At 32.3% G+C, this 13,177-nt stretch overlaps 1 protein-coding gene across 1 annotated transcript in view; it reads right to left on the bottom strand.

Moving 5' to 3' along the window:
- Positions 1-3,804: 3,804 nt before the first annotated feature.
- Positions 3,805-13,177, bottom strand: part of LOC107441051 (astacin-like metalloprotease toxin 5) — an 11,480-nt gene continuing 2,107 nt past the window's right edge. Inside the window, exons 2-6 of the mRNA XM_016054186.3 lie at positions 12,543-12,616; positions 10,244-10,319; positions 8,518-8,632; positions 6,716-6,891; positions 3,805-4,086 (exon numbers count right to left, since the gene is read on the bottom strand). Coding sequence (XP_015909672.1) covers positions 3,854-4,086; positions 6,716-6,891; positions 8,518-8,632; positions 10,244-10,319; positions 12,543-12,616 — 674 coding nt within the window. The 3' untranslated portion in view covers positions 3,805-3,853. The remainder of the gene's footprint in view (positions 4,087-6,715; positions 6,892-8,517; positions 8,633-10,243; positions 10,320-12,542; positions 12,617-13,177) is intronic.

Here is a 13,177-nt window from a genome sequence, read left to right as displayed (position 1 = left end):
ATTTAAAATGAAAGTTCTATTATTTTAGACGTGGTTTTGTAGTCTTGACTAAGAAAAATAATCTAAATAAAAATCTATATATTTGAAAACCACGTTTTTTCTAGAGAAGAATAATAATTGAAAAGTAATAATTTTAACAAAATATAAAATAAAAATTAAAAATTAAAATAATTATAATTTAAAATAAAAAATTCAAAATAAAAAATAATATTTTTAAAAGCCACGTTTTTGTAGTGGAGAATAATAATTAAAAAAAAAAAGTGAGAAACGAAAAACGTGGGGCGCATGAAATACATAACAGTACATATACACATACATATACACATTTTCTTACTCACACACATGCACAGTCACATATACATCCACATACATATGTATATACACAAACATATTCCACATCCATATTCAGATACAATTACAGATATACATACACATATTCTCAAGAGCACACACATACACACACTAATATAACATTACTGTTATGTATTTCATGCACCCCACGTTTTTTGTTTTTAAATTTTTTTTTAATTATTATTCTCCACTACAAAAACGTGGCTTTTAAAAATAATATTTTTTATTTTGAATTTTTTTTAATGGTCGTTTCAATTTTAAATGCAATTCTAATTTATTAAAACTCACAGATGATGAATAATAATTTGAAAACCAAATAAGTGTTTTTATTTGAGTTTTTCTAAACTTTTTATTAATATCGCGGCATTAAAATAGCTTATGTTTACGATACTAAAATAGATATATCAAATACTAAGAAATATATCAAAAATAAAATATTAAATTTCAATATTGTGATGGACGTTACAATGTAAGTTTTATTTTTTAACCAGAACATTAAGATCGTGAAAAATAATTTTAAATGTTTTGTGTTTATTTATTTGTTTTTGAATTTGTGCTTTTAAACAAATCAAACCTGCTTTTGAAAATCCTTTAAATTGTTGAAAATGAATTTAACAGATGATATTTAGAGTTAAATATCCTCAAAATCAATTGACTCATAGATTTTATTATACCTCTGAATCAGTCATGCTGTCTTGAACCGAAACATTTATACGTAGTGAATAATATTGTTCGATTATTCTTTGTAAAAAGTGAAGAACTTTTTTGATACCTGATAACAATTAAGTACTTATATTAATGAAAAATCTCTTTTTTTCTTCTTTTGTATATATCAGTATGTGATAATATTGAAAAACTTTAATTGATCGGTAAAATTTAAGAAGGATAGTAGGCTGTTAGCTCCTAAGTTTTGTAGACGCGTAGTTTCTGTCTTTTCTAATTCGTAAATAATTGAAGGATGTGTTCAGTGCTTAATGTTACTTAAAGAAAACAACTTAGAGGAAGAGAAACAGCAGGAGTAGTTAAATGATACAAAAACCAATATTTTTTTTTATTTCCAATGAGCTGCACAATCGGTCTTGCCGATGAGCAGACCTAGTGCGTTCTCCAGAGTTGGTATCCACTCTTTCAGGACCACCACAATGGGTGAGATACCGATGGTCATGTTAATTTGGACGTCTAGTTTCTGCCACACTAGATGGCAGCACCGAGACTCTATTTGGATGCTGAAGTGCACTAGGAATTTAATTTTGCCGGAAATGCCAAGAGCCAATAAGGCACTCCAGGGATCTTTTACATGCCGCATAATCATACGACATGGCCGCTGAGGATTTTCTGCATCCCGAAAATCCGGTGTCTGGGCCGGGGATCGAACCCGCAGACTTGGGCTCAGAAGGCCGACGACAAACCAACTGCTCCACCCAGCCACACAAAACCCAATATACAACCTGATATTTTATAGACTATAAAAATGTAAATTGTGAAAAGTGGTTTATCTTAAAGCTCTGTCTTCAGACATTTTGTTTCGGCTTGCTGGAAAATGGCGTTGCTGAGTGAAGAAAATTATATGACCCTATTTTCGAAACAACCGCAATTTACAGAAGACTTGTAATAATCGGAAGACAAAATGAACAGACGCCTATGCAAATAAATATATCATTTTAAATAGTTTAATATGCGGCAGGAAGCAATGTTCCGTATCTGTGCCATCTGTTGACGAATTTTGTAACGAATTTTCTAAAGGCCTGGTTTCTTAGGACAGGACGCCGTCAGCTGGAAATCAGCGCTAACCTCTGATTGGTCCATTTGTGAGTTTGATAGTATACGTCATCGAACGCTCATCTTGAACTACAATTGCCGTCCAACTCAACTGCAGTTGAATTACAACGTGACGTTAACCACAGAAGCAATGGCGGACAATATCCAACAGCACATTGAAATCAGCCAAGATTTTGATTTTGACATTAAACATAGCTTCTTCATTAAACATAGCACTCTTCATTTAGCTCAGCTATAATATGTTTTTTCTTGGACAAAGTCATTATTTGTTCTCTAAAACACTGGTCGACAATAACAAAATCAATACAAATTCAAAATAAATATTTGTTTACGTTATTAACGCATGCGCAATGAGAGATAATGTCTGCGTTGGACCGACTGCTCACGCTGAGCTAACAAAAAAGTATTTTCTTGGCGTCAGCTCTACGTCAACTTTCCGCTGACCCCCAGATAAGGCGCTAGTTCTAAGAAACCAGGCATTGAGCTAACAAACCAGTATTTTGTTGGCGTCAGCGAGACGTTGACGTCCTGCTGACGCCCAGATAAGGCGCTTGTCCTAAGAAACCAGACCTTAACTTACATAGTTATCGCTGGTTTTTTAACAGAGAGCAATAACACATTCATTTTTGTTTCCTTCAGTTAAAATACTCATACTATTTCATTAAAAATACTTATTCTATTTTTTTAAAAATCATCAATATTTTCTTTTTTTAATGGAGGGCACTTGGAACTATAGTCCATTGGCCACAGAATGTGCCAGAACTGCTAACTCTCTTTTCGTTATCCAGTGGGCACCTGTGGCGAAGCCACGGCGGTGGAGCAGCGTCGCCCACGTCACATTACCACAACCCGTTTGCAGGGCAGGTCACATTCACACACAAAGGAGAAAGGACATAGAACATAGATAGAGAGAAAGAAACATCCATACCATGCCCGGGATTCGAATCCAGAACCTTTCTGATGCAAGGACAGTTCCCTGCCCCCTTCACAGGCCGGTCGGCAAATCACCAATACTAAAAAAATAAATGAATAAAGATCTTGATTAAACCATATGAAATTTTTCATTTAGTCAACCAGTACAAAGAGTGCTTTGTAGTAATCTGCCTTTAATAACTTATATTTTCAGCATTCGTGTAAATAATGAAGTAAAAAGAACTAAGTAAGCCTATTGTAAGTATTTCTATGAAAATATGAAAATCATCAAAAAACGGATATGCGGTTGTCTTTGTGACTCATAATTGGGTATAATATAAAAAAAAACACAACTACTTCCACTTAGTAGGAATAACATTTACCATGACGCAATGCTAAATTCTATGCCACTATCCACATAAATGCCACTATCCACATAAATCAATTATTAATAAAAAATCGAATATCAATTACTTTTCTTTATAATGCAATAAAATCTGGCGAGAAGGGTAAGTTAAACGATCAAACACTTCGTTTGTTTATTTGTGGCTTGAAGTTGGGCTCGCAGAAAATGCCGTTCATGGGTTAAATTTAGTAGGAATAACACAACCTGTGACGTAGGCTATAGTATACCCAATTGTCTACTTTAGGATGTAGAAAAAGAGGCTCTGCTTTATACAAATAGGAGAAAAGTACCAAAGTTAAGCAAAGTTTTATTGAATGTTTTATATTTCAAAGTCAAATAGAGATGGGAGTCTTGTATTTATTCAAACTTTTATTTATGTTTATAAACAATCATAAATAAGATCAATCATTTATTAGGACAATCATAGAGGACATTTATCCTGTGGATGTCACTGTCACTGAGTCTTTTCTTGTTGAATGGTTCAACAAGTCGTACACCTTTTTGCTTTGCAATCATGGTCTTAGAATAATCATCTTTTGAGAAGGCTGTCTCACCGTACAGCATAATGGAGTCATAATCAAAATTGTTAATTAATCTCTCCTGATTAGGTTTAAGTTTGTCAAACTGGTCTTCGAATCCTGAAAAAAAAGAGCGAAATCACATACATAAAAACTTCTTTTACAAATTCGTAATTATACTTGATAAAATAGAAGGCACTTAGTTAAAGAGTTAAACAAGCTCTTATTTCCGAAAATTTATAGGTGACAAAAGTACCAAGAGCTCTGTTATCATAGACTTTATGTATTTTTAAAATTGTTATAAAAAATCTATTCTATTAAGAAAATTACATAATGATAGTCGAAATTAGAATGAAGAAAAAACGAAAACATTACGAAAATCTTCTGAATAATTACAGAAGGCGAAATTTCAAATCGGGAAAAAAGAATCAAAGTGACCCCAAGTTTCAAGTTATCTGATTAGTTTTGATGTTCCTTCAGGTTTCCTTCCTCATAATTGATTCAACAAATTTCGATGAAGTTTACGTTTCTTTTCCTCATAAATATTAGTTTTATACCTCTGAAACATACGCCTGCATCTTTTTATTTCACTTTTGTAAAAGATTCTAAAAATCCCCAGTAAAAGTTCACATCAAGATAAATTGCATATCACAGTTAAGTAAGCTCTGTTTGCAAAGTCTATGATGTTTAGGTGAGTTTCCAAAAATATTTTTAATTTTTTCCCGCTATGTAAAATTAATTAACAATATCGGTTATTATATTCAGTAAAAGGAAGTGTTACGTAATTTCTGGGAAACTTACGACCATTTGCTTGAAAGCATTTCACTAATAACTTTCATTAAGAAATGCCTTATTTATAAAGTGTTACTTAAAATAGTTTAAAGAAAGTTTTAAAAGGCACATTTTGACCTCATCATGTTGGAAAATCATTTTGGAAACCTGGTTAGAAAAGTGTTTTAGATATCTGCTTTAATTATAACAACAGGAACTTTGAAACACGGCTTTCTTGCTGCACATGAATGGCCACTTTATTCACCAGACCTGAATCTATTGGATTTTACATTTGGGCCTTTGAGGCTAAGATTTGTGCTATATATATCCGTTTCTAAAACTCGGTCTATTCGAAATTAATTCTGGCGCAATAAAATATGGAAATTGTGTGTTGGTATAAGTGTTGACTTACAACAGAAACATTTATGATTCACTTATAGCTTTGCATTAAGGCTAACCCTTACAGGAAAATATGGCCAAGAAGGAAGCCAAATACTCAAATCTGGTAAGATAACAAGGTATAAATTGAGAAATAGCGTCGAAGATAACAAAAAAACTAGAACTATTGAACAGTTGGTCATTCTGAATCTTTGAAACAAGGAGGACTTTGTGACTTGACAGATTTAACGTGCATATCAGCCACCATTTACTACTGTCTTTTGCTGTAGGACATTGAACCCAAGACCGCTTGAATATGGGTCCAGTGCCCTACCAAACAGGCTATTCCGGCCCCAACTATAAAATTGAACGAAACGTATTACACCGAGGAAAAAATCTTTGCTTTCTGTTGCATGCGATTTTTTAAACAGATGTCAGATGCTTTTGTATCGCTGATTTCAAATATTAAATCAATTTTTCTCACCAAGCTATTGTTTTATTTAAAGGAAATTTTTAGCCCATTTTTTGTCGAAATGTACAAGTAAAAACTTTGTATGTAGCAAGAGGTTGCGTAAATGTTGCCACAAACTTCTATGAAAGTTAGGGCACATCTCCAGGATTAAAATTGCATCAGAACCCATGCCCGAATTGTCGTCATACGTCGCGAGAAAAACTTACTTATTATGAATTGTTTTTCCAAGTGCTTCTGAACAAGTCATAATGGAGAAGCGCCTCAATCGTGTATAACTACATTTCCGAGCATAGGTTTCTATACATTTTAATCCCGATGATGTGCTTTAACTACCCTGGAGGTTTGTCGCAATATTTGCTCAATCCCTTGACATATATAACGTTTTTTAACTTATACATTTCAACAAAAAATGAGAAAAAATGTCATTTAAAAAAATTTGTAGCTTTAACAGCAAAATTAATTTCCGATTTGAAATCCCCAAAACAAGAATTAGGCAAGATCAAGTATTTGTATAAATACAACAAGTCGTAGAGTCTTACTGGAGTCCTAGATTTGGTGACATATTTCGATAAATAAAGAGAACATTTGTCTTGAAAAAACAAGCAGTAACTATATGACGTTGCAAGAGCATTGGACATGATTGGACCATTTAAAATGGCGCGTCCTAAGCCGATATGCCCTTAACAAATCAAAAGCGAGATAAAGAATTTGCGTTACTTTTGTTTCCCAGTCCTTGAAATCGTCTGCAGGAAACAATGTTTATTATTCATTCATCAGTTTATTTAAATGTTAACAGAAAGACGAATATATGTTGCGATTTTTAGATATCAGTTTTAATAATTCTTATTAACAAACTAATAGCTTTTATTCAATTAGTTTTATTTCCCTCATTTCACACGATTTAAGAAAGTAAGCAAAAAGGAAGCTGTGCAGCGTTGTTTCAAGAGTTGGAGATGTTGATATACGTTCGCGCTGGGAGATTAGCATCCATTTGTAGAGCACTTAGATGCAAACAGGCTCTCACCATATGGATAATGGCTTTTGTCATTAACTTGCAACAGAGTATAGTGTTACCAATAGATATTAGTTTTGAGAAAAGGAAGATTATTCAATTCATTGGTATCTTACCCTTCAGAATGTTGTCCCAAAATATAATGAGGTAGTCATCTCTGTCCGATCTGTTTTGTTCATGATCAAATCCGATAGCATGGTTCAACTCATGGATGACGGTACCCATGTACTCACAACCATCCCCTAAGGATACTGGTTGTTCGCGTCCAACTCGACCCCAGTAAGAGTAGCACCTGCAGATCAAATGAAATTTAACTAATGGATGTTGCATTAACTAATAAATATAGCGCTTTTTTTGGTGAAAATGAATCGGTATAATGTTAATGGATTAGATTTTTTCCCCGTAAACGAAATACGTTTACATATTTTTTAAACAAAGACGTTTTTAAATAAAGTCATTTTATCACCTTTAAATATAATTAATTCACAGAACAGACTATCGGAAAATAATTTTTTTTTAAACAAACAACAACACAATTGTTGCAAATTGTGCCTTAAAAAGAAGTTTGATAGCATGGTTAAGCAATGACACGGCACTTCTTTCGTTGGAAATTTATTTAACAATAATGATCTAATTTTTAATTTTAAGGATCTATAACCGGTTAATCAAATTTTCAAAAACCAGCTTTTAATCTAAAGTAAAATGAAAATTTTCCATCAGTTAATCTAATTTTTAAAAATTAAATCTTTTTTAAATAAAACTTTATTAGTACCACTGTAAAATGAAGAACGAAAATATAAGACACCAAGGATATGAACCGAAATTTACAGATTTCTAAAATTTTTTAGTCTATATATATATTTATATGGCCGACCGGCCTGTGTAGGGGGCAGAGAAATGTCCTTGCATCAGAAAGGTTCTGGGTTGTGGGTAATTTATTAATAAATGTAAGTTATTAAATAATAATAAATAGTAATAATTCATGGTACTTTTCGGTACGCCGTCTGCAAAAAAAAAACGCCACAAAACTTTGAAATAAAAAGTTAAAATAAAGTAAAAGAAAAGCAGTTGGCGGCGAACCAAAAAGTACTATTATCAATTGTTGCAATTTTTTTTTTGTTTCACAATCTCTCAAATTTTTTTCAATATTTGTAATAGAGCCGTGGCTGCTCAGGGGATAGAGCGCTAAATGCCTCTAAATGAGGTGAACCGGGTTCGATTCACGGTAATGGTTGGTTGATTCGAATTCCGAACTCGGATAGCACCAACCACTGTGCTGACGTAAAATATCCTCAACGGTAGACAAATCATGTGTTTGAGTTCCTTTGCCGTCAGGTTAACCGTGGGAGGTTTTCACTGTTTTCCTCCCCATGTCACGCTGATGCGGGTTAGTTTCGTCAAAAAGTCCTTCACTAAAGACAAATGTCTCCCAATACTTCATCTAAGAATTCCCTTGTCTTCTGGATCGGGTTCGAAATTACAAGCCTACGGAGTTGAACATTAGGAGTCGTAAACCCAAAATTGGGTCTGCTGTTCTACGACAGTTATAAAATAAAATACTATTATGGCTGTAAAATGGTAATGCCTACTTGTTACGTCCAGTAAATCAAACTTCATCGAAACGCTCCAGTTAAAATGTAAGTGATATGTAAAGTGTGTCTTGTCTTCTGGATTGGGTTCAAAATTACTAGGCTACGGAGTTGAATATTAGCAGTCGTAAACCCAAAAACTTGGGTCGGCTGTTCAACGACGGTAATAAAATAAAATATCTTGCAATAGATTCGGTGTTTTTTTTTTTTTTTTTTTGAGATACTGTGCAATAGTATCTAAAACTGTTTTATTTCGTAACGTATCTGTTTCACTAACTTAGTCTTATTGCTGAGAATTACTAATCTAAAAATGCGTGTCACGTATTTACCCTTCTCCTGGAAAAATTCTTATGTAGTCAGATTGTGTCGTGCGTTCTACGAAAGTAATGCATGTTTTTGATTCAATATTCTTCATTGATTGCAAAATCAGAATTCTTTCGTGATCTGAAATTTAAATGTAATTCGTATTAAGATCATAATATTTATAAGGTTGACTTAAAACTGCTGGAAGTAAGTTAAATCATTATTAAATTTGGGGATAAGTGGAATTCAGAGAACTAGACTAAAAAGTTCGATGCCAGTTTAATTAGTAAAATAGATAAAATAGGTAATTTTATGTATGGTGACGGGGAACAGTGATAAAAAAATAAGGGACAATAGTTAAGTTTTGCGTACCTCTTGCGTTATTCGCTTTATTGTCCTTCCTTTTATTTTCGATTATCTTTCGATTAATCGATTTTTATTAATATCCAAAATTATCTGTTATGTACTCGTATATTTGCATTGAATGATAGCAATGCTGGGAAAAAAAAAGACACAAAATTGGTTTGAGTTTATATGATAAAAACAACGTCTTAATAAAAGAGAGAAAAATAAAAGAAAGAAAAGTTTTTAATCAATGTGTTAGAAAAATTTTCTAAATGAAAAACTTTTTAATCAATGTGTTTTACCCGCATTTATGGAGTAGAGTTATCGCGTTATATTATTAAATATACAACTTCGTTAAAATTTGATTTCTTAGGAACTATATGACGAATTTCACTCCAATTTTGTATTTTGCCATGCAAAATTAAATTTTTAAAGTGATGCAAAAATTTCACTCCTTAGAATTTTAAATTATTTTCACTATTATTAAATAAAAGCATAAAAATAATAAATATTTAGTAAAAGTTATTTTTTGCAGAGGATTATTTTTGTATAAACGAATTTTATAAATATGGGCGATTTTTTTTAAATTCGCTTGAGGAGTTCTAAAGAGCGAAAAAAGTCACATTAACATAAAGGGATTCAAACTTTAGGCTGCTCTCCTGACAAAGTCATTCGGACAAAATTCTAAATTTCGGCTATAATAAAAAATCTCTATATTTTGGGGGTCAGATCATTGAATTCGTAGAAAAAGTGGCATGTTTATTCTGAGTAACTTATATCTTCTGCACTTATTAATTAGCATATTTGAGATCACCCTTTCGAAACATTAAGATTGAGTCCTAACACGTGAAGATTAACGTAAAAGTTATTCAGGGTAGTCTGTTTTTTCTTCATCTTTTTTATTTCTCTTTGGCTCACAGTACTTTCAACATTTTGGGCTATCATTGCAGCATCATGGGAAAATGACCACAAAAATATGGTCTGATAAAATTAGAAAAGTACCAGAGGAAATTTCTTTTAGAAGCGTTTGTAAGCAGTGGAGTGATAATGAAGACGACTTAATTAAAAAATTAAGTGTTCCAAGATATGATTTTTAATATTATAAAAAAATAAATAAAAAAAAAAGTATCATCTTCTAGGCAGAAACTCTAATAAATCTAATAACTGTGTACAACCATAGATAATAAAAGGCAATTAAAACTAATCTTTAATTTGAGTTTCTATTTATGGTTTGTTAAATATTCAGTCCCTCACTATTAAGGTACAATTATTTGTTAATTTCTTTTAAAGAACTAAGAAAATAGATGGAAATCATGGTGTTCAGAGTAAAACTTCTATCTATTAATTATTGTAGATACTTTTAATTCAATAAATTTATGGTAAAATAGGGTGATAAAAAGCACTTACTTAATCCAGGGTCAATTTTGAAAGGAATGATACCTTGTGGCCATTGCATTCTTTTTAAAGGAACACCATTTCTATCCTGATGATGATAACAACAATAAATTAGAGTAAAAAAGGTACTAAAGTACTATTTTTTACTAGTACTAAAGTACTGTTATAGAAAGTACTTCAGTACTGGTATTTAAAGTTTACGTGAATTTTAAAATTAATTGATTGGATTTTTTTTGCTCGTACTAATTCTGTCAATTCCAAATTTCTCAGTGAGTTATTTTAATTGATAATTTTCTGTTTGATCGTAGCACCATAAAAAACTAATTGTTTTAGATTATAAATAAATAAATATAATTATTAAAAGGAATTTTAATTGTTTATCGTGAGTACACTGTAAAAAATTTCTGATCAAATTTCAACATGAAGTACCGGCAGTTTGGTGTCATTATCTTTTGCCGTACTTTTGAAGTAAAATTCATTTTTAGCTTAAAATAAAGAAATTATACCGTAGTTTTTTCAGCAATAATTATTTAATTAGAGTGATTCAGGAATTTTGACGGTAATTATTACTCTAAAATTTACGGTATGTCGGATATTTTGTTTCTTAACATGTTCCGGTAAAATTGATTTTATGGTAAAAAGTATTGTCACCCTCAGTGCCCGGTAACTTTTACCATAATTTGATTCAGATTCGACATGATTTATAATATACCGAGTAAAAATAGGATTAAAAGAACGAAGAATTTCAGCGAAATTTAGAGTGTGATATACACCTTTATGTGTTTTTAAAAGCTATGTAAAAAAAGGTTTATATAGGGTCATCAATTAGTATTTTAGTGAGACTAAAACTATGAGCAACTATTATTAATGCTTGAAAGAGCATGGACGGGATTAAAATCATTCAAATTAATTCATTTGAACAATTAATTTTTATTCATATGACACTTAAACTTTAAAAAGTATCAGTGCAGGATAAACCTGGGAGTGGCACTTAACCTTAAAAAACTACTGTGAAAGGTATACCGTAAAGGTAGTTGTACTTAATCTTAGAAAAATATCAGTCTAAGGAAAACTGGGCGATGGTATTCACATTACTTGATTAATCACAGTGAATATAATCGATTGATTATTATTGATGGCTTGGTGTTCATTTGACCATAGCCAAAGACCCATTTTAAGGCAGGGATAGCCTGGTCGGTAGGGCACTGGACACATGTCAAAGAGTTCGTTGGTTCGATCCCAACCGGCAGAAGACTCCCAGTGTTGTAAATGGAGACAGATGCACGTTAAATCTGTCGAGTCGCTAAGTCTTTCATGTTCCCATAACAAATCAATACCTCTGGCCGTACTGATCCAGGAGTTTCTTTGTCTTCTGGATTGGTTTAAAAAATTACAAGACTATGGAGTTGAACATTAGTAGTCGTAAACACAAAAGTTGGTCAGCTAACGACGGATATAAAAATAACTCATTGTAATGGAAGAATACATGTTATATACGGCGTGAACTACTAGTTTATTTAATGAGCACGGTTTTATTTAATTTATTTTTACATGTATGCTGACTTGTGTACTCATTACAATCTATGGCTTATAAGTCCTTTTTAAGATACAAGAATAATTAACACAAGAAGGCAGAGACACATCCAAAGATGCGGTGTGATTTAAACCCTCTACCTTCATGGTAGAGAAGAACTTGCGGAATGGCAAAATACGCTCGGTTAGAGAAATCCCTACGTAGTGTCTAACTTTAATAGGCTGTTCTCTTAATCTTTTGATTAAACGTTATTCTGTAATAACAAATTAAAGAAATTGATATTTTGCTCTCGTACTAAAAAAGTTTCTTATACATTTAGTTTTTATTTGTTAAAGTCATAATGTATTTATAGAACAATGTAAGCTAAATTGTAGGTACTAGGCAGGAACTTTATTTACGTCGCACTAGAGATACGCAATTTGCGATCGGCGACGCTCAGGGAAGCATCCTTGAGCATGATCCGAAAGCATTCCATCATAATTTTGATCCGCCATTGAGGAAATCTCATTTGTGAGGCCACTTCTTCAATTTAGACTTAGATCTAAAGGGGAAGGATATTTTCTCGAAATTCTTGGGCACACGGGACTGGTGAGAGACAGACCACAGGACTTCTGATTCCACAGATTTTACGAGAAGGTGTATCGCATGTTCTGGGTGGGTCTTAGTGGAGTCGAGAATCCAACCTCGGGACCTCCGGATAGGAGCCCGATTCTGTAACCACTGGGCTGCCACTGCCACTGTAAACTAAAAGAGTGTTGATTAAAATATACTACTCACGAAAATGTTTTCAATGCCAGCAATGTCACCTTGAAACAAATCAGGGTTTTCCATCGGGTTTCGTCTGCGACCCCCTATAAAAATGCAATGATTTTAAGCAATAAGAAAAAAATGAGTGTCTGATTTTTTGTTTGTTTATTTACTTATAATTTAAGTTTTTCTAAAAGCAAATTAAAGGAGTAAACTATTTTCGTTAATATTTTTAAAATATTTTTGTTTCAGTTTGTGAGAAAATTTGAAATAATAAATAATGAAATAGTATGTATTTCGTTCGAAATTTGAACACTAGATAAAAAGGGCAATTTCAATCGACGATCCAAAAAAATCTTTCAAAAATTTCTATTAGATCATTAGGGAGGAAGGATTAAAAAATGGAATTTTTTCATTGGTTGCCACTCTTTCCATGCCAACTTGCCCGTGGATATAAATAAAACTGTTGACGATTCTGTTTTATCAGAAATTTTAAAGATAAAATCATCGAATCACTGATGTCTGACGGCTTTCAGCTTTATTGATTTAAAAAAAAAGTCAATTGCATCACGTTCTATAATATTAATTTCTTATGTTATATAGTTTGACTACATCAAAAAATTAGTATTTCTAAAGTTAGCCGCATATATATATATATATATATA

This window comes from Parasteatoda tepidariorum, chromosome 3 (genome assembly GCF_043381705.1).
Source record: "Parasteatoda tepidariorum isolate YZ-2023 chromosome 3, CAS_Ptep_4.0, whole genome shotgun sequence".
Taxonomy (NCBI): Eukaryota; Metazoa; Arthropoda; class Arachnida; order Araneae; family Theridiidae; genus Parasteatoda; species Parasteatoda tepidariorum.
The sequence above is the reverse complement of the archived record's forward strand: the minus strand, read 5'-3'. Positions and strand labels throughout refer to the sequence as shown.